This window comes from Danio rerio, chromosome 19, assembly GCF_049306965.1.
Source record: "Danio rerio strain Tuebingen ecotype United States chromosome 19, GRCz12tu, whole genome shotgun sequence".
NCBI classification, from domain to species: domain Eukaryota; kingdom Metazoa; phylum Chordata; class Actinopteri; order Cypriniformes; family Danionidae; genus Danio; species Danio rerio.
Window position 1 is genome coordinate 8312835 of NC_133194.1, and position 22166 is coordinate 8335000.

The following is a 22166-nucleotide window of genomic DNA, read 5'->3' on the forward strand; positions in this document are numbered from 1 at the left end:
AAATTATCTATACTGAATGTTATGATACATTATATCTTAATATTCTTTGCTATAATATCACCCAGCCCTGTTTGAAAGTTCAATTCAGTTAATAACTCTTTAAAATGCTAGTTTTCAAAAAACATTTATAAGCAAGTAGAAAATAATTAGAATATTAGTTCTGAAAATTAGCAATGATTTTTGTCAAGCAAACAATTGACTTTTATTGATCAAATGAAGGCAGTCTTGATGAGTTTAAGACTCTTTAAAAGCCCACTGACCTCAAACACTTGACTGGCAGACTAAAGTTGAACACTAGCCTATCCTGCCTGCAGTCACGGGACATGACTATTACCTGTCAAAGATGGCTCCCACCCCAGCGCTGTGAGCACTGTTCCTGTGCACATGGAGACCGGTGGCCAGCAGAATGCCATCCTTCACTGTGATGGAGCGATGAGAGAATGATGCGATCAGCAGTTCATTCCAGCCTGACAGATAAAGCAGAGCATGAGTGGGGACTTAATATTTAGAGATATAAATTATTAACAGTGTTTGCTAGGGGAAGAAATCACTAAAAAAACATTTTGCAGCTTCAGATAAATAATTTAAATGTGCAAAAACGTTACACAGAGTGGCAAAAGCAGAGGTAAATGGGTTTACCGGCACGCAGCAGGATGACCTGGTCGTCCAGAGAGAGCTCACTGAAGTGAGGGATCCGTTTGGCCCACTCCACCAAAGTGAACAGCTGTTTATCAGCGGCCTGGCAGATGTTTGTGACCGGGTCGTTCGGCTGAGGAGAATAAAACATGCATTTTAGGTTAAACGTAACAAGAGTAAGAAAAAAGTAAATAACTGAAAAACAGCTGATTCCAATGCAGACCTGTAAATTTATCTGGAAAAAACACATTAATACTTTGCAGACAAGACCCTCATAAAGCTTACCACAAGTGGACAACACTTTTACTAAGTACAGGTGAAATACAGATGAAAAATACAGAGCTTGTCCGCTTTTGATCCCTTCCACAGATAATTCAAAATGAACTGATCGGATTGCATTTGTACTGCAAATACTCATGTGATCAAATGAATATGATAAGCTAAAAAAAAAACACTTCCTGTCCACATGCTGCTCTGACACATGACCATTTTGGCATGTGTTGTGAAAAATGAACTAAAACAAGGTTCAGTTACTTGTTTTCCTGCTTGTGTCATGTCTTAAAGGAGATCAAAATCATGCCTTTTCTCAGAAACCAAAGCAAAGCATTTAAGACACAAGCAAAAAAAAAAAAAAAAAAAAAAAAAAAAAAAAAAAAAATCACTGCAAATGGGGAGCACTGCAGCTATTTTTATATCTTGACATTACAAATTACTTTTATTTCAAAACTGCAGCCCAAAAAATACAAATTCACACATGCACAATATAAGCTGTTTTGCTAATTTGTGGTTTTAACTAGATGACTGATGTTTGGAAAAAGCATAGTGTGTGTTCTGGTAGCTTGTTTAACCAAATTATTTTGATGGCATCATTTTGGCTCAGGCAAATTAGTTTTGTAAAGTAATTAGTCCACCATATTACCCCATACCTTACACACCTCCTTATTTGTGTCTTTGGGTGCTAAATTTCCAAAATATTTGCATTAAGATAAGGATTATTAGATTATCAGACTTATTTGCAGGAACGAATCCTTCCATGGCAAGTGACAATTACTGTTTTAATGGTGCTAAACGCTGCTTTGTTTGTGAACTGGAAGTTTGGTTTCCCTTTGTAGTATGAAAAAACGGAATACTGCCACCCTGAAGAGCAGAAAGACATGCCAACACGACTCTAGTTTCAGTTGAATTTCATTTGTTTGGTGTGTTAATGTGCAGCTTTTTGGTCCAAGGCGACAACACGGTTGTGTTTAGTTGGTGCTAGTTTTTTGCAGTCTGCTTTTTTGTGTCAAGGCCCTAATAGGACTGACTGTGTCCATTTATCTTCCTTTTTTTTAAGGATCCATGATAGACACAGTGGAGCAAACTCACCCCGAAACCAAATGAGAAATGGAACTCTAGTACGATTAAACCAAACTCAAGGCAGAGTAGACAATGCAAAGTATCTGCCTTAATTGAGCTCACATTAGTTTGGGCATTTTAATATTTTTTGCTCATCTTGCCACTGTAGATTTTTTGGGGGCCATTTACAATTGGAAATTAGAATATCTAGTCTCTAGAGGCGATAGAACCAGATATACATACTAGTATAGATAAATATCGATACTGAAATATTTATTACAATACAATCTTGCTTCTGGTTTATATCGATAATGGGTTTGCTCTCTCGCACTCTCTCTTCTCACCAAAAGGGGGATGAATAATGAATAATAAATAATAATATATTAACATGTTTGTTTTAATCAGAAAGATGGAGATTGTATATTTTTTATTTGTTACCTTTAGACTTAAGGACTGTTGACAAACCTGGTTTAAGCATTATACGTTTTAATTATTTGCTTCCCTTTTACTTTATTTGCATACTTTTAATGTGGCGGGATTTGTTTGTTTTAAGGTATCAAAAAACAAATAAATAATGAAATATTTTCAAGGTGTGGTATCGAAGTTGGAAATTCCAATATCATGCATCAAATCAAAACTCTAACATGAATAATGTTTCTATTCAACTTCCTGCTTTTAACTAATCCACCATCTCACTGCCAATGGGCTGCTACAATTACAGCTCAATCACCTTGAAGATCTCAATCACGTAACAAAATAATCCCAGCACTAAAGGTCAATAATCCTCCTTAACACGCTTATGGGTTACTTACAGAGCTTCCCCCTGAGCTGCCATCAGCATGCAGCTCAGTCTTCTGCTCTACAGCCATCTCTGCCTCCAGAATCTTCTCCACGGGCATCTCCTCATTGGCAGCGCTGGAGGACTCCACCTCTCCATCGCGCTCTTTGTTTCTCTGACGCTCCTCCTGAACGGCTGCATCGCACACAGGGAAATGAGGAAGAGGAACAAGACGGGGAAACGAAGATGAAGGGCAGAGTGCAGGATAGTGTGAGAAAGACCAACATAACGGGGGAAAAAAGAACGTGAAAGGGGAGGGGGATGAATGGGTAAAGCGGTAAAGATGGAAACAGATGTAGAGAGACACAGAGATATACAGATACATGTAGTTCCTGGTTAGTTTTCAACACATTCATTCACACACACGCACACATTCAAAGTCCTCCAGCAACATTCCTTCTTCCATGACCCAGAAAAGGCTACAAAGTTGCCTTATCACACATATTCATGACAACATTCTCACATGACTAATGTTTCTGCTGCATTCTGTCATTGAAAGGGGATCATACCATGTGGAAGCAAAACATTGATGCATAACCTTCAAAAAAAATAATTTAGAGAAACTAATCAGCAAAAAATAAAAACTTCTGCATCTGTCTAATGGCCTGTTTCCACTGAGTGGTACGATACAGGATCACCTTTATCAGTCTTGTTTCCACTGCCAAAAGGGTACCAATGGATTGGTGGGCGTATTGTCTGATGCAAAGTTTTAGTCATCGTCATTTTCGCTCGAGGAAATGTCAACGTAAAGCTGTACGGGTCGTTCACATATCAAATGAGAAGCACTTCTCACAAAACAGATGCTTTATACACAGAAATACTTGTGTATAAATGTTCATTAATAACCTTTCTATGAACATGATTTGATTATAACTGCAGATCAATAATGTGAAATAGCCTACTGTAACATCTGCAATAATATGAAACAAATAAACAACATATATGAACACATACAGACCCTTACAGTCTCCAATACATTACAGAAAAACTACACACAGCATACATTTAGTACTTATTTGGATACAACAGTGCAAACCTCTTATCTGCATCTTTAATCTTCACCAGCACATGTATCCCCTTGTTAGAAAGTTTTTTTGTCATTCCGAGTTCGTAATAGCCCAAAAGGTGATGATAATAGTTAAACATGGCAGTTTGTTCATATTTTAGGTTGCTAAAGGCTAAATTCTTTGTTTCTTTGTTTTTTCTGACTTTTCTTTTGTTTTTTGCGCATCACTTATGCATTTGTCCGTTTCTGAAAGGATCAGATGTCAGAGGTGCTTCAATAATCATGCACACTCTATTATCACCAGGTCAAGAAGTTTGTCATTTTAAATATAGACGCACGGCAAGTGCAAGCGAGAAAGCGAAACCACGCTTCCTTTAGACAGCCTTGTAAACAACTACGGGGCACAGGGTAGTTCTGCTCTTCTTGGCTTTGTGGCTGTTGATCTAGATGATGACATGGTTTGTTTAAGCTCGGGTTAACCATGGCTTGTTATTATCTATTATTACTGTGTAATGTCTCAGCTTTGTATTTAAAAAATGGCGATTCTTTGTTTTTATTCTCCTGGCTTGTGTATGAGTTAGTGACGTATCTCTGTAAACCAATAGCGTTCAGCTGCGTGTCTTTCTCCGCCTTTCTGTACCCTTTTGTTGTGCTAGGAAACCTTTCTAAAGGGTACCAAAAAAGTTGTATGGTATGGTTTGCTTTTTGGTACCTATTGACCGTGGAAACGGCTATAAAAGCGTACCGAACCACACCATTCAGTGGACATGGGCAAATAGAAGACACATGAATGTCAATAGTTCAGATGGGAAAAAGAAAAATGAGTGCATATGGTCATGGTAATTACAAAATGGCAAATGGATATTATTACTCTTAAACACCAAAAATCTAAATAAATATCAATACAATATATTTAAATACATTTTTATATATATATTTATAGGAAGTAAAATGTGCTGTTTTTGTCTGTGTAGTACCTAATTCTCAATATTCATTTTAACATTAGAAATACATGTGTCAAGTTAATTTTTAAAGTCATCTAATATTATATCAGTCTGGCAAAGAAGGAATAGTTCACCCAAAAATGAAATATCAGCCATTATTTACTTATCTTTATTTGTTCAAAAGCTATTTGAGTTCCTCTTCTCTGCTGAACAGAAAAGTTATTTCGAAAAATGCCGGCGATGGTAAACTTTTTCCTACTGTGGAAGTCAAAGGATACCATCAGCAAGCATTTTTCAAAATACAAATGATGGAAAGTTCTTTTTTTGGGTGAACTTTGCCTTTATGGATCATTTGGAAAACAAATGACTTGAAAAACATTGTTTAGACAGTAAAAGGTGGATAAATTAAACCAGCACTCTACGTTTAGCTTAAAAAAATGTTCTAACACTCAAAGTGGATCTAAAAATAAAAAATAAAAGATGAAATGAACGCTTTAATGGATGTGACTACAATTCTACAGAGCAATCCATTCATCATTTCCACATACTCTCTCTCTCACACACACAAACATACATACATACACACAAGCACCCCTCCCTCCCTCCCTGCTTTCTCCTTACATCGTTGTCGTTCATCTTGGACCACTACAGAAGGAGAGGGAGGAAGAGAGAGAACGAGAGGAAACAAAAGAGGGAGAGAGGGGGACATGTGTTAGTGGTGACAACAGCCCTCCCTCCCCCTCTCCTCTCCTCTTCGGTTTGTGCTGTGATGTCTATGATCATGCCCTTTTTAACATCTTATGAAATCTACACGTCTCTGCTATAGCAACTGTTAGAGCTGGGCGATAAAACAATATTGCTAAATATATAGCGCACAATATAGCGTTGATTTAATGTTTGCATAATAATATAGCATGTTTGCTTTAATATTTTCATAATGTTAGAATATAGCATGTTTCATTTAATGTTTGCAAATCACACCAAACCATATTTAGGTTCGTTTGAATGTGCACATTTTTTTTATTGATTTTAAGTCAAGCTCTTAAGAGAAGTGCTAGAAATTAGCAAAGATGAAGGCATGCTAACATTCTCAATACTGCGGACAAACAAAGCACGGCCCCATAAGCAATTCAGTTGAAGGGGATTCCACTGATTTACTGTAGTTTTAGGGCAACATTGGAAGATTATACAGATGAAATTTTAGTATTAATGTACTAAATGAATAATAGAATGAAATACAGCAATTGATGTTTAAATATGGAAATAGTGTATTTGAGTTTATTATATAATGTTTATTTTTATTATTTAGTAGTATTTGGTAGTAGTAGTTTTTATTATTATTAATTAATCTACAGTAGATTATTTATTAACAATAAGGATTTAAGCTTACTTGAAAATATTTTAAAACATAAATATTGCACCTCAAACTTGTGATTATACCTGTGTTCATGTTCTGAAAATAAAAAAGGTAAAATAACTGTCTGGTTTGACCAACTTTTATCTAGACCAGAGATGCCCAAAGTAGGGCCTGTGGCCCATTGTAACCTTTGATTTGGCCCACCATCCTATCTGAGAGAAGAGTGAGTATGATGAAGAGGGTTGGGGCGAATGCTTTTAACACAGAGACCATCATTTCTAATTTGACAACCTTTTTTGTTTGTTTTGAGCTACAAAAAAAACAACAACCTGAAATTACAAGTTCCATTCAAATGTTGCAAATACAGTCACTTGACAGGTAGAAGACTATGCAGAAGACATTGGTGAGCAAATCAAGGCAAAAACTAGTGTAATTCTGTTATAAACTAGACTGTTTTGTTTTTACTGTATTAAGTTCATTGTATTACTGTATTAGTAATATAAAGCAGTGTTTTCTAGTCATTTTTAAACATCATTAAATAAATTATGAAAGTATCTAACTATTGTGAACTATATTGATCAAGTTTAGTTTTTGGCCCTTCAAAAGAGAAAGTTTGGGCAGCCCTGATCTAGGCAGACCAAAAAGTTTTAAAGCTTTGTGTATGTCAAATCTTTGTCGTAAATATGTTGGTCCATCTTTGTCCAAATTAACCAAATTCTGCAGCATGTAGTTGCATGGGTAAAAAGCTTATTATTTTTCTGTTTCCAGCTTGCACCCATGCATGCCTAATTTTAAGAGATCTGAAATTCTACAACAATGGAGAAATGATTCAGAATTGTTAGAGAAAGAAGAATCGCAATGCTTCTGTGAATCACTTCTTTTTTTTGGTACATCCACCGCTAAAATTTAAAATATAAATATAGTACCTCAGATTTGTGATTGTACCTCAGATATTGTCATGTTCTGACAATAAAAAGTTAAATTAATTGTCTGGTTTCACCAAATTCTACCCAGACATAAAAAAAAGTCTTTAAGATTGGAAATTTATTGTTATAATTATCAATAATGATCTTTTTTTTTAGTTCATATCGCCCAGCCCTACCCGCTTTTGTGATTACTGTTTTGATTTGGCTACATTTTATTAAGCATTAACCCCTTATTTATCTCTCTTAGTGATGGACTAACATTTTGGCCAAGTTAATTTACATAAACTAAATAAAATAAATAAATACATAGATTTCTGCAGGTTTTGGCTACATCCACATTTCCATTAAATCCTACACACTAATTCTCCTATCAAACACTATCACTGCACCACTACATCACAGCAAAACATATTTCACATTACAAGTCTTTCGGCTGCATCATATTCATGTTAATACAAACACTGTGACCGATGTACTGTGATTTACAAACAAATGACTATTAAACACAGGGCCACTCATGAGGAAAGAAAACACTGACATCACCCACTTCAAACCCCTTATAGGTCACCACCACCACCAGTGAAACTCCTATTGGCGTCTAATATGTGTATGTGTAAGGTTGTCTTCTTACCTTCTCTCTTCATCCCCATGGCCAGGCACTTCTGGTAGCGGCAGTACTGGCAGCGGTTCCTCTGGCGCTTGTCCACCAGACAGTCTTTATTGTCTCTGCATGTGTAGCTAAGGTCCTTCCTCACAGTGCGCTTGAAAAAGCCCTTGCAGCCCTCGCAGCTGTACACTCCATAGTGCTTGCCTGGAGAGAACAGACGCCAGGTCAGTTTGTCGAGGTGGAAGATTAGTCACCAGATTGGAGAGACCCAATTTAGACAATTTCATAATGTTGTTGTTATGTAAGTGTTACATCATGAAATAATGTAAACGAATCAAAGACAAGATGGACGATTTTTTTTGCAATAAATTACTCGATGTGGGAATCTTTAGAGAATTCAGATCGTGACTTCCAGAATTGGATCAGATTATGATTCCAAAACAATCCTTGACCTACATTTTCCCCATTTTCTGGGCTCTTCAAATTGACCTTGACTTTTTTATTTTTAAAAGAATTATTTTTGGGGGTTTTCAGCTTTAAAAATGTATAGAACTGTAGAGCAGGGGTTTTCAACCTTTTAGGACACGTGTAAATCTTACACCTTATTTGCGGATAATCCTCCGGTTTGTCACAGGAGCATGAATGTTCATGAGTGAAGGTGAAACTGCCGAACTGAAATTACATGAAACTCTTACATGAAAGCACTTCACGTAAACAACTTAATTATATTATTGTCTATTAAGGCAAATAGTGATGTAATAGAAAAAATTAAATGTAAGCGTAATCAGTAGTGTCTCAAGTTAGTGAAAGATCTGAAAGGGCATCCTGCTGATTTTATTCAGATGGCTCACCAGTTTTACTTTCATTCGCCATCAATCATTTTAAAAAGCACCAGGTCCTTTTTTTTGTTGTTTATGTTTTACTCAAATGCATTAACTCTACAGGGGCCAGATAGTTAGATGTGCAGCTAACATTAATCAGATTCACTCTTGTGAACGCGTTAAAATCGTCATCATAATTTCCTTGAGTGCACGCCTCAAATGTCTCACAGCCCCCTTAATAGGTGCTGGTGCCCCACAGCTTGAAAACCCCTGCTGTAGAGATTACAAACAGGAAAGTGAGGAGAGCAGAGAAATGGAAAGGATCAGCAAAAGACCTCAAGCTGGGAATCGAACTCGGGTCACTGTGAGTACTTCTGTGCTATATGTGGACACACGAAACACTAGGCTGTTGGCGCTGACAGATCTTCACCTTTGAATCAGAATTTGAGTTTCAATGCTTTTGATTATAATCGAAATCTGTTTGACAGCACTGCCATTACAAAACATTTTATTTTCTTAAAGCTATATTTAGCATGAAGAAGGTCTGAATGAAACGGTAAAGGGCCAAATCACAAAGAGTCATTATAAAGAACAAACCATTGTTAAATTTATATAAATAAAAAAAGCAAGAGCTTTCTTTTTTGCAGTTTGTTAATAACCTTTTAAACTAAGTAATGCCAAAGAAAAAAAATATATTTAGGAATTGTTTTTGTTTTTATAACATTCTTTAGCAATTCTAAACTGAAGCTAGTTGCACAATGGATGAAATGTGCAGCGTCTATAAAATTCTTACATTTATCCATCTTTGTCCAATTGACGCATGTTTAGCAGTATAGGTTTATTATTTTTAATGTATATTATTATATATATGTATTATATGTTTATTATTGTTTCGAGCATGCACCCACACAGGCTTAATTTGAAGAGAACTGATTCTGAAGTTGAGAATTATTCAGAATGGTTGAAGAATCGCAATGCTTCAATGAATCAATTTTGTCTCTCAACCCTAAAAGTTGCATTCAAAAAACAGATTTTATACACACAGAAATATATTAAAGTGTTTACATCATAGTCTTAAAATAACTTCTGTGAACAAAATTTACCAAAAAAAAATGGCCGAAATCATGTTACATTATTATAACACATGTACCTGATAAATGAAATGTTAAAATAAATCAAATTAAACGACATTCTTACTAACTTTTATTTTAAAATGTCTTCTTGATTAAAAGGTAATAAGGCTGCACTGTAATAGAAGTATGAAGTGAGTCAGCATTTTTTTATTAAGTAGGTGTTTTCCGATATAAAACTTCCGATTTCACAAACCCAAACTGATGATACTATTGACCTTATTCTTCACATATGAGCAGGTGCAGTCATTGGAATCTTTTTTGGTTCAATACTTTTGGTCTCATTCACTTCCATAGATATTTAGATTCTGAAAGCAGCTTGTTATGCTGGTTGACATTGCAAACTGATATTTTCTGATATATTATTGTACTTTTTTTAAGTATAATAATAAACACAATTGTTTGTAGAGCTAGTAGTCTGAGCGTTTTCTGCCATGTTATATTCCTAGTCATCTAAAACAATTGCAAAAATGGGCACATTTCCGCTTTACAGAATAAGGTCAATTCCTTTTTAGGTTTGCAATTTAACTCAGTAGCTAAAAAGAACATGTTCATGTTTTATTCAGAATGCTTAATGTGATGTACCAGAGGAGCGGTCTCCACAGATGGCACACAGGCGTTTCTGTGAAACCATGGGTCCTGGACTGTGAGAGGACAGCGGCTTCAAACCAAAGGGTGGCTTCACGTCATCGGAGCTGCTGACGGCATGCAGACCTGACATGGACACGGTGGAGTTGATCTGAGGAGGATGATGATGAGACGTCAAGACGAAAAACAGACATAAAGTGCCAGAAAAATTGCATATTAAATTATAGATAAATGACATAATTCTTACATTTTAGTTAGTGTTAAAAATCAAACGATAACAGAAAAATACATGTTAATTTTTTTATGATAATTAATTAACTGATCATGACCAGACATTTCTCCCCAAATCATTCAAGCAGCATTTCATCTCAAATAAAACCCTCTGAACACATGATCAACTTTTTTGATTTTATTTTGATGTAATCTGAACACAGCCCTTCACAAAAAGATGATATTTAATTGTCCAAATTGAGCATTTACCAGCAGTAGTAAAGAGAAAAAGAATATGCAAAAGAAAAGCGACTAGAAAACGAAAAAGAGCATTGGAGAGCGAGGAACTGAGCGAGGGTACAAGGTCTCACCTCTGCGTTTCTGGGAAACATGTTCATCTGTGAAGCAGAAATGCAGTGATAAGGAGCGCACAAAAAAAGCTTCTGGATTGAGGGTTTAGCTGCTAAAGAATCACTAAATCCACTATGAAATTTAGTTTGTTAAGAGTAAAATTTAGACTGCCAAAAAAAATCTGGCTTAGATCGGCAGAAGCATACCTGAGAGACTTTGGAAATTAAGGTCAAAATACCAGAAGCTCTGTTAAAGATTAACAGTTTTAGAGGGAAACGCTACAATTATCTTGGTGAATAAACTGGGATTTTTTTCAATGAATTTGTTCGCATAAATAGAGAAATTTGTATACAAATGCAAGTACTGAAAGACAGTAATTGTGAAATTTGTAAAAGCTTATTTCATATAGTTCAAAATATAATTTTACAGATAAATTTAAAGCAGCTGTTACTCCTGTACTCAGTTTCACATGATCCTTTTAAAAAAAACATATTAATATTAAAATTTGTGCTTCATTAATATAAGTATTTATTCTCAAAAACTTTCTGACCTTAAACCTTTATACTGTAATATACATCGCAATGCTGATAACTTAAAGGGATAGTTCACCCAAAAATAATTTCACTCATTTACGCTCCCTTGTTTAAAACCGGCTTGTGTTTCTTAATTGTTTTGAACACAAAAGATGATATTTTGAAAAAACCTGCAACCATTTACATCAAAAGTATTTGTTTTTACAACTATGGAAGTCAATGGTAACAGGTTTTCAGCATTCTTCAAAATATCTTCTCGTGTTCAATCGAAGAAAAGAAACTCAAAGACTTTTAACCACTCAAGGAGAGGTAAATGGTGAGTTAATTATAATTTGAGTGAACTGTCTCTTTAACTACCGTGCAGCTTTCTGACTGTCATCATCATCTAAATAAAATAACATGACATAAATCTAGTACTATCATGGTATTATCATGGTATAAATCTAGTATTATAATGGTAGATTTACATTTATAACCGCTTGAGGGATATTAAATGAGTAAACTTTCTTTTTTGAGTGAACTATGCCTTTATCTACAGTGCAGCTTTCTGACTGCAATCTCCATGATATAAATAGAAAAATAGACTTTAGTATTATCATGGTAGAAAATCTAGTATTATCATGGTAGATGAAGATATACAACCACCTGAGGGGGTGTAAATGAGTTTATTTTTGAGTGAGCTATCCTTCACCTACTGTGTATCTACTTTATTATCTAGATACAAAACATAGACATAAAAATCTAATATCATCATGGTATTATCATGGTAGAAAATCTAGTATTATCATGGTAGATTAAGATTTATAAGCACTTGACAGGTTATTAAATAATTTGTTTTTCATTTTTGAGTGATCTACTGTGCAGCTTTCTAACTGTAACCTTTAAAAAAAGAAAGAAGGTGACTTAAATCTAGTATGATCATGTTCTAAAAATATCCTGATGGCAAAAACAAGCTGAACTCTTTTTCTTTGAGTGCCCTCCACACAGAATGAAACCCTGCTGAAAAGCTGCTCACCTGTGGGCTGCTGATGGGGCCGTAGCCCACCGAGGGAGTTCCAGGAAGGCAAGGAGACCCCAGGGATGAGCTGATGACCGAGAAGGGTGAGCCCATGCTGCTGATGGGGCTGTTCACAGCCGAAGTGATGGGTGGGAGAGAAGTCATGGCGGCAGCTGACGGGGCCAACGGGGGCGAACGCTGACCTGATGGTGGTGAGGAAACGGATGAACTGTCTGGACTACGAGAATCTGTGAAGACAGACAAAAGATTATACACTGAATACAAACTGGACAATCAATTTAAATAGATGATACATGGCTTATTTTAATTTACTCTCCCTCGGGCCATCCAAAAGCATCCGTAGATTAGAACAACACAAAAAGATTTTAATCTGAAATTGTGACCTTTTAGTGATTCATTAAATGAAAAAAAATTATACAGGCAAACAAAATAAATACCTGAGGCTCCTGATGATACACTGCGGTCTTATGAAGCAAAACGATCAGCCTGTGCAAGAAACTGAATATTATTTATAGAACGGCTAGGCGATAAAACAGTAACGATAATGTATCGCTACATAATTTCGCCCAGAAAAAGCAACAGTATTCCTATTTATTCTTAATATATTTGACCAATCATCATAAACACCAAACCAGTTACATTTCAAGATGGATGATATTAGATATAACAATATTTAAGATTACTAAAATCAAGCACACACACTATTTAAATATTTGATCATGTTTGTTTTTATTTTACTGAACATAAATTCACATCTGCATTGTGCCTTTTAAGTCAGAAAACAAACTGTTATAGGATTTGATATAAATATTAGAACATGCTGAAATTAGGAAAATCATTTCTCTTATAAAGATTTTAAGTTAATATTTATACATTTTATAAATACTGATACATTGCAAGTCAGATTTGTCAAATGTCTATCTAGTTGACTTGTTTGTCACATTTTTACAATATAAGAGTTGAAGTAAAAATGAAAAATCTGGTTTCTAAAACTCACACTCAAAAGCAAAAATACACCTTTAAATTGGAATGAAATAGAGATTTGACATTTACCTTGACAGCTATTGATAATGACCCAGCCCTAATCCTTTAATCTACAGCCTTGCCACACTACACCATAGTTGATAATGGCAGTCTGGAGCAAGAGCACAAGTAAATACCATTTAGATTAAAAATTATGGCTGCATAATATATCATTTCAGCACAGATATCGTAATGTAATGCATCACACAGTGTGCAAATTTGAGTCTGAATTCTATTTTACCAGGAGCTAAAAAAATGTATTTAATTATTGTATTTATACCATTTAATAAACGAAGAAGAAAAAAGTCTAACTTTAATTTTTGTTGTTTCTTGTCCAAATATCTACATTTTAAAGTGAAAACAAGATTATATTACTTATTCCACTTTGACTTGCTTTAAGAATAAAAATGCTTAATTTTTATTTATTTCTTCTAAAGTTGAAAACAAAACAATTTTTTACTTGATTGAAATTGTTTAGATATTTGGACTAAAAATTTTGGGAAATCATTTTGCATTGTGATTATTCAATTTCTGTCTTCAGTACTGATATGCTTGATAACAATACTATTAATGTGTTCTTTCTCACAATTGTAAACAAACAGCAAGAGCTTGAAAGCAAATTTAACTACGCACAATATATTTTTTAAGCGTATGCTCCAGATTGCCATGTAAATCATTACGCTGTGGATGTAATAATGTTGTAATAAATGTTCAGTTTCTTGCACTGATCGAACATTTCCCTTTACAAGGTCACAATATATTAACAGGAGCCACAAGTGTTAATCTTGTATACCTGTATTCATCTTTTTTAATTCTCAAATTTCAGATACAGTGGCTTGACGTGTATTTTAAAAACATTAGGTTATCACAGTTTTACCTAAAATTAGTCATAAAATATTTTAATGAATAAAAATAAATAAATACACTACACTAAATAGCCAGAGATAAAGATTCCTAAATTTTTGCGGGCCTTGTGCAAAGGTTTGTCTTCTGTAATAGAACTCAGGCAAACAAAGCTATATAAATTAACCACCTTAACAATACTACAGTCATATAAAAATCATATTCTGGCTATTAAACCTTAGAAATGGCAATTAAAAAGTTTACAACTCCAAGTGTAAATTTCACCGCGTAAACATGGAGCCACATGTAGGTATAAAAGCAAAACAGTCTCACCTCTGCTGTCGCCCATGTTGTGCAGCCGGGCTCTGCTGTTCACACCGACTCTCTCGCTCTGATGTCGGGTGGCTGTCGAACTCAAGACCGCGGACTGAGGCCCGGGCCTTTGGATCTTTTACCAACCGAAGTGATCCCTGCAGTTCCCAAAACACCGCGTAAATGATACCAATGAACATTTAAACAAATAATATATAGATATAACTAGTCGTTATGCTTTAAAACATGTATATTACATTTCTATGTAAACATGCCAAAAGCTTTAATTTTACGATCAGTTGCGTGACTTTTAGCAAACAAAAAATTGCATTCAGTGAATTCTGCATGACATTAGTTTGATGAAATAGGACTATTAAAGGGAAACCATGTCAAATGTAATTTTCAGTATCGGCTAGCCGATTAGCTTGTAATGGTAACGTTAGGTTTAATGTACTAGTAAAACAAGTGTAATTTCCCCCTCTTAAACCTGATGAAAGTACATAATTAAAATCATTGATTGCGTTTTAGTAAACGACAGTTATTTATATTAAGAGTGATACGTGTTAAAACACATTTTTATTCGGCTAATCGACTCAGTTAGCATGTTAGCTAAACGCTAATAACTCTGCAAGAACAAATTACAGCTCGCAAACAAACCTCGAAAAAATACAAATACGAGTATTATAATACAAGTAATAACATTATATACCTGTCGGGAAATGTAAACAACAGCAGCATTAACCCGAGTTACGTTAATGCGATAAAGATTTATGTTTAAAATGGCTTATTTAGGGCCGCGACTCTCCGTTCCCATCTCTTCGGTGTGATTCTCACAGTTGCCCTGTTCTTCCTTTCTGAGGAGGAAACTGAAGCTGTTTACGTCCGCGCATCGAAACCGACGCCATTTTGGCTCATGCGATAGACGATTCGAGCCAAAATGTCTAACTCCAAATTTAGTTTTCTGCAGTGAAAGTGCATTTATGTAACAGCCTGAGTCATTCTTTCAAAGTGTGTCGCATTAACTTAACACATTAATATACAACTTAATACAGACGTTGTTCTAAATTTACAGCTATGGAACTGGATCTGGATTTTTTACTCTAAATTTAAAGTAAAAACAATGTTAGAAGATGGGAAATTAATATTTGGGGCAGTATTCTTAATTTTCAACTGCAACAAATTAAAACTATTTGTCATTCAGGTCAATTGTCATTACTTGGGAAAAAAAACATTAATTGACATTATATTAAACACAAATATTGGCTGATGAGATCTGAGAAGAAGCCCTGTCGAGAGTAAAGAAAGGGTTGATAAACTCAAGATGTTAATTAATATAATTTAAAGTTTTACATCGCCTTCGCTTCTCTAAAACCGGATAAAGTAAAACAATTCCCTCTGTATGGAGAGGGGCCTGGCTGCAGACGCAATCTGCATGCAATGCTTTTGAATGGGCTCACCTGACCCCTAACCTTACCCAAAAAGACTATAGAATACACTATATATATATATATATATATATATATATATATATATATATATATATATATATATATATATATATATATATATATAGGGACTTTGTTACCATCACAGTGACGTCACTAGCTCAATTGAGTGCATTGTGTATGACATTTCCTTTCTGACAGATCCAATCTCAGCTTGCATCATTAAGGCTGCATCCGGATACTGTTGTCTGCATCTCCTAAATGTGACAGTTGTGGTGGGGCAGAAGGGACTTTGGCACAATCATTTTGAATTTGTCCTGTTTTGTTCCAACATTTTTGAATTGTTTTACAGTGCTTATAGACCAATATCCAACCTGATTACAATTTGGTTATTTTTGGATATTGTAATATAATAGACACCTTTCCGTTAACCCAACAGCAAGTCCTGATGCTTGGCATGACTCCAGCTAAAAAGATAATCAATTGGAAATCTCCAAAAGCTCCCTGTTATCAGAGATGGTTAAACGAGTTGCTTTATGTCATTCAAATGGAACAACTACATCTTGAAACTTAAAAGCTGAAACCACAAAAGGGCCTATCATTTTAAGTTTGTAAATCTTCACCTTTATTTCTAACCTACTGTATAAATTTATAACACTACACTGGCTTTGTAAAAATGTGAGTTTTGTCATCTCTTTTATACACACACACACACATATATATATATATATATATATATATATATATATATATATATATATATACACACACACACATATATATATATATATATATACACACACACACATATATATATATATATATATATATATATATATATATATATATATATATATATATATATGGTAACAGAGATGATCCCTCCTTTTTTTGGTCGGATTTGGGGTGTTATTTGGTATTGTACTACTTTGTTAAATATTTTATAAATGTTAATTAAAACAAAATATTACAAAAGCACAAATATTAACACTTCCCTCAAACCCATAACTAAGTGCACTCTTAATTTTTCTCATCAAAATTTTCCATCAATTTGCCTTCACAAAACCCATTCATTTCAATGGCTTGCGTCATGCAAATGCCAGTTCGTTTCAATGGATATTTTTGTCTCTTTTAGACATTTTCTTTCTGTACAACCAAAATGAGGCAATTTAAGAAAACAATAACTTACCTATATTTGTAGATCTTATGTGCTATGATAAAGTTTTACTGTAATATCAAATATGTGCAGTTTACAGTTGTGTTCTTGTACAGAAAGGATATATTGAACATATCAAAACCAACAGTAAATAAATGTTTTCATTTAAATAAATTTAAATCTACAGTTTATTCAGTTTATCTACTGAAAAGCAGGTCGCACACCAGAAGCGCCGCTCGGCGCCGCGACACGGCGCGTACATGACAGTTTAAGGTATCACACACCAGACGCGCACATTCGAATGATATTTAACATGAAACTAATCAGATGGCGCTCTGTGGCGCGGCTGAAAAATGAACTGTGTCCTGAGCCGTCGCCGACAGCCGCCGACTTGCGGCGCCGGTGTGTGTATCCTGATAGAAACCTATGTTTAGAATTCTAAAATACATGGCGCTGCGCGGCGCGCCGCCGAGCGGCGCTTCTGGTGTGCGACCTGCTAAAGAATCCTGAAAAATTGTCCAAGTTCAAACAAAAATATAGCAGCACGACTGTATTCATTATTGAAAATAATAATAAATGTTAATTGAAGAGCTCAGTGGTTAGCACTGTCGCCTCACAGCAAGGTCGCTGTTGTGAGCCTCGGCTGGGTCAGTTGGCATTTCTGTGTGGAGTCCAAAGACATGCGCTTTAGGTGAAATGGGTAAACAAAATCAGCCTTAGTGTGTAATTGTGTGTAAATGAGCATATGTATGGGTGTTTCCCAGTATTGGCTTGTGGCTGGAAGTGCACCCGCTGCACAAAACAAATGCTGGAATAGTTGACGGTTCATTCCGCTGTGACCACCACTGATAAATCAGAGACTAAGCCGAAGGAAAATGAATGAATGAGCAAACTAAGCATAACAGAATATATTAAGAACTCTGTGACATTTACGGACAAATTGTTTGTAACATTATTAATTTTCTGTCCAGCTTAGTCCCTTTATTAATCAGGGGTCGCCACAGCAGAATGAACCGTCAACTTATCCAGTATCCGGAGCACCTGGAGGAAACCCACGCAAACACGGGGAGAACATGCAAACTCTACACAGAAACGCCAACTGACCCAGCCGAGGCTCGAACCAGCAACCTTCTTGCTGTGAGGCGATTGTGCTACCCACTGCGCCACCATGACCCCCAATAATTTGTAATATTATTTTAAATATTTTTCCATATTTTCCCTCACCCAAAACTTCTCTTCTACAGTGAATCCTCAAACATTTCAGTCAATATCACAGACGCATTTATTGTCACCCGGATAATCTTTATTGAATTGAAACTGAATCTACGAAACAGAACAAAGCAAGATGTACAGGACTTTACATACAGACAAGTTGTGAGCATATTTGCAGATGAAAGGCCACCAGGTCGAACACATGCGAAACCGGATATTCAATTGCACACAAGCTGTTAAGTTGAAGAGTTTACTACTGTGATAGTAACTGCTACTTGACAGCGTTATAACAATCATTCAACACTTAAATATTAAATATTTCATGATTTACTTGCCAGCGCAGTTTAGAGCAAATGTGATGGATGCATTTCTGAGAATACACACCAAAAAGTCGCATTTTTTGTCTGAAGTTTACAGAACGGTTGAATCTTTAACATGAAGTCTGACTGGAGTAGTATTTCACTGATATTTCTGCAAGTGCTCATGTTTAACTGAAGCGTAGCCTGTTAAATGCAGGATATTCATTTTACTGGCTGATTATAAATAAAGAAAAGGGCGGAGTCAGCTTGGGTGGGAGGGGAGGAGTTTAATAGGAACGGATTGCAGGAGGAATGGCGGCGCAGTCTTCAGCGTCCAGAGAGCTGTCGATCACGGGTCTGTACTCCAGAGTTACCTGAAACACACATTATTGTTAGCTCATTGATAGCACTGTATGAAGACTTGCATAAAGGATTTAAAGCAGGGATCACCAAACTTGTTCCTGGAGAGCAATGTCCTGCAGATTTTAGCTCCAACCCTAATCAAACACACCTGAACAAGCTAATCAAGGGCTGTTTCTCAATATGCGCTCTTCTGCGGTCTTGCTTCCTCGTGTAACGTCATCATCAGCTGACAAAGTTCAGTTCCAATACTCAAGACTGTAAGAATGGAGGCCACGTGAAACTTCCAGGATGTGTTCTTGATATTGAGGACGCACAGATGCAGACTTGAGCAACGATCTCGCTCTGGAAGTCCCAGAAGTCATTGCGACTGGAGGTGTGAAGCGCAGCATTTTATTTAGATTTATTACTAAAGTTCAGAGTTATCATTTATTTACCTCAGGAGCTTCCCTAAATGAAACAGTGAAAGTAAACATCACCATGAACATCTTAATAAAGGAATAAACACATTAAGGGTGTTTGTTTGCTGAAATTCCTATTAAAATCTGTTTTATTTATATTGCGCAACGTATATTTATTATGTTTTATGCAAAGTATATATTTAAAAAAGGGGAAAAACAATAAATCGTTGAATGAATGCTGTAATGTTTAAATCATTTACTATTAAAACGCGTGAAGGTCATGTGACTACCAGGAAGAACACAGCATCTCATTCCTCAAAGGACGCGTTCTCTGCCCTCGCAGTCTCCTGAGTTCGCTCTACCGAGGAGATCGGTCAAGACCTGTCTCCACAAGAACACAAGTCCGTTCTCTGCCTTCATGGAATTGAGAAACAGCCATAGTCTTACTAGGTATACTTGAAACACTCAGGCAGGTGTGTTGATTCAAATTGGACCTAAACCCTGCAGGGCACCAGACCTCCAGGAACGAGATTGGTGACCCCTGATTTAAAGGGATAGTACACACCAAAATGAAAATCATTTGTGATCATTTAATGCCTCTTTGTTGTTCCAAACTCAAAATTTGTTAGTCTTCGGAATACATTTTTGCTTTTAATATGATGAAACAGCAGATATTGACAGAAAATTTAAGTTGGAGAGTGAGAGAGAAGGTGAGTGATAAATCTTTAAAATCAGAGAAATTTCTCTTACTTTATTTTATCTTGGCATGAATCAGAAGTTGCTGAGACTTTTATTTCAGTATGTTGATTTACTTTTAACTGAACGGAATATTTATATGCATCATTTCCTTTTAGCAAATGAACAGTAAGAGGGAAGAGGTTAAGAATATTGTGGCTGAAGCAACAAACTGACAAGAGATGGTCAAATCTTGATTAAAGATTAATAAAATGACCAAGATTAACTTGAACAGATTCATTACTTACCTAAAAAACAACAACATGCCGTAGCAAAATAAACTTTGTCAATTTTGATTTCAAACGTACTTGAAAATCTGTTTGGTTTGTCCAGAACTCTGATGATTACCAACTTAAAAAACCCAAATCAATATGAAACAAGTGGTTTAACCCCTCAACTGATGCCCCCACTTTTTGAAAATATACATGAACATAACATATTCAACTTTAATGATTACCCTGTTTTAGCCCAGAATTGACAGAAAAATCAAAGCTAAATATCTGAACAAATAATATTCCAAAAATATGAAGCTGAAATCTTAAAAGATGAGCTTTCAGGAGGATTGTTTAGCCACAGTACCCAACATCACCACCGTATGACATTCGGTTTCAATCAGTGACCATACAATGTGGCACCCCCTATGCTTTGATGTACATAAACCCTTTTTTCCTTCATACTTTTGACAATATTTTTAATGTTGACATACAATTCTAAAGTAGTATAGGAAGTTTAATGGCATTTGATTTGAATTAAGCCTCTAAAGAAACATCGAAAACTATTTTACATGTGGATTGCTGTAGCAAAGTAATGTTTAACGAATGTTTTACGAATCTGATGAATCATTGTTTCAAATAAACAAATATCTGTTGCTCAGTGATATCTATAAAACAACCAGACATTAAGCTTTAAAATGTCATATGGGTTGTTATGATTATATTTAGACTAAAATATTATGCTTTAAAGATTTTACAATAAATGGTTCCACGGGTTGCATGGTAACAGTCTATGTCTTTTAATCTATTACTATTTTTTTTTCTTAAAAAAAAAAAACAACAATGAAAAAAAAATGTATTCAGAAGTCTTGATTAGATTAGGGTTTAACTGCAAAAAAGTGATCTAAAAAGTGTCACGATTAAGGGATGGTGACAGTTAAAGGGTAAAGTCCTCTGAATAGACACACAATCAATCCTGTTATAAAGTGAACAGATTTAGAATAATGCTTAAAATAATGTTGGAAACCAGGAGCCATTGACTTCCCTAGTAGGAAAACAAAATTCCATGGAAGTCAATGGTTATGGGTTTACAAAATCATTTAAAATATCTTCTTTTGTGCTCAACAGAAGAAAAAAAAAACAGATTTAAAGTATCTCTTTGGCATTGACAGTGCTGCAATGAACCAAAGGATCCATTATATTTTTACCTTTCCTGTTTCGGGATCCACATAGGACAATGTGTGTTTCCTCCAGTGCTGCTCGAAAGGCTTCTTCACTTGTCCCTGCAGAGGCTTGGAATAATCATACTCATCCACACGATCCTAGAAGAAAAACAGATTAACAAAACTATAAAAAATGTGAACATATCATCAAAATGACAGCCCAAACACCAACCCTATAAGCTTTAAGTTGGTAGCCTTCATATTATTGGATTATAAATATTATTCCTCTAAATACAATGCAACTCTATGTAAAAAAAAAAAACAGTGAAACATTTGCTTTACAACAGGTGAGATGCAGTTCATTATGTTAATCAAAATGTACAGGGAAGGAATTATTCAACTCAATTTGTGCATTAATGGATGTGTGTAGTTTTAAGAAAGTCGACCTTGAAGTCCTCGCGGGCATGAGCGCCTCTACTTTCTTTACGAGCCTCAGCGCTGACGATGGTCTGCACCGCGTTCAACATCAGATTCTGCAGCTCCAGCGTTTCCACCAGATCAGTGTTCCACACAATACCTGAACACACAAAAGTTGAAGAATGAAAGACAGCACAGTACAAGAACAATCATGCTGCAGATATAACACAATAAGTTATAAGTTAATAAGTTATTATGGCAGATAAAAGATCAACAGGCTCATTGGCA

The 22166-nt window shown here is 35.4% G+C and overlaps 2 protein-coding genes across 18 annotated transcripts in view; both read right to left on the reverse strand.

Annotated features, from left to right (window-relative positions):
• Positions 1–15321, reverse strand: part of rxrba (retinoid x receptor, beta a) — a 28184-nt gene extending 12863 nt beyond the window's left edge. For 2 of the 16 annotated variants that reach the window (XM_073930511.1, XM_021467983.2), the window contains exons 1-11: positions 15188–15321; positions 14500–14636; positions 12738–12786; positions 12298–12527; positions 10770–10796; positions 10186–10339; positions 7674–7853; positions 5381–5404; positions 2784–2944; positions 640–769; positions 335–467 (exon numbers count right to left, since the gene is read on the reverse strand). In XM_073930511.1, the coding sequence (XP_073786612.1) occupies positions 335–467; positions 640–769; positions 2784–2944; positions 5381–5404; positions 7674–7853; positions 10186–10339; positions 10770–10796; positions 12298–12444 (956 nt within the window). In that variant the 5' untranslated portion in view covers positions 12445–12527; positions 12738–12786; positions 14500–14636; positions 15188–15321. The remainder of the gene's footprint in view (positions 1–334; positions 468–639; positions 770–2783; positions 2945–5380; positions 5405–7673; positions 7854–10185; positions 10340–10769; positions 10797–12297; positions 12528–12737; positions 12787–14499; positions 14637–15187) is intronic. The other 14 variants (XM_009294024.3, XM_009294022.3, XM_073930513.1 and 11 more) reach the window with 7 other exon arrangements.
• Positions 15322–18360: 3039 nt separating this feature from the next.
• sdha (succinate dehydrogenase complex, subunit A, flavoprotein (Fp)) overlaps positions 18361–22166 on the reverse strand; it is a 16274-nt gene continuing 12468 nt past the window's right edge. The window contains exons 13-15 of one of the 2 annotated variants that reach the window (XM_073930652.1): positions 21908–22038; positions 21507–21620; positions 18361–18964 (exon numbers count right to left, since the gene is read on the reverse strand). In XM_073930652.1, the coding sequence (XP_073786753.1) occupies positions 18878–18964; positions 21507–21620; positions 21908–22038 (332 nt within the window). In that variant the 3' untranslated portion in view covers positions 18361–18877. 2 annotated transcript variants of the gene reach the window in all.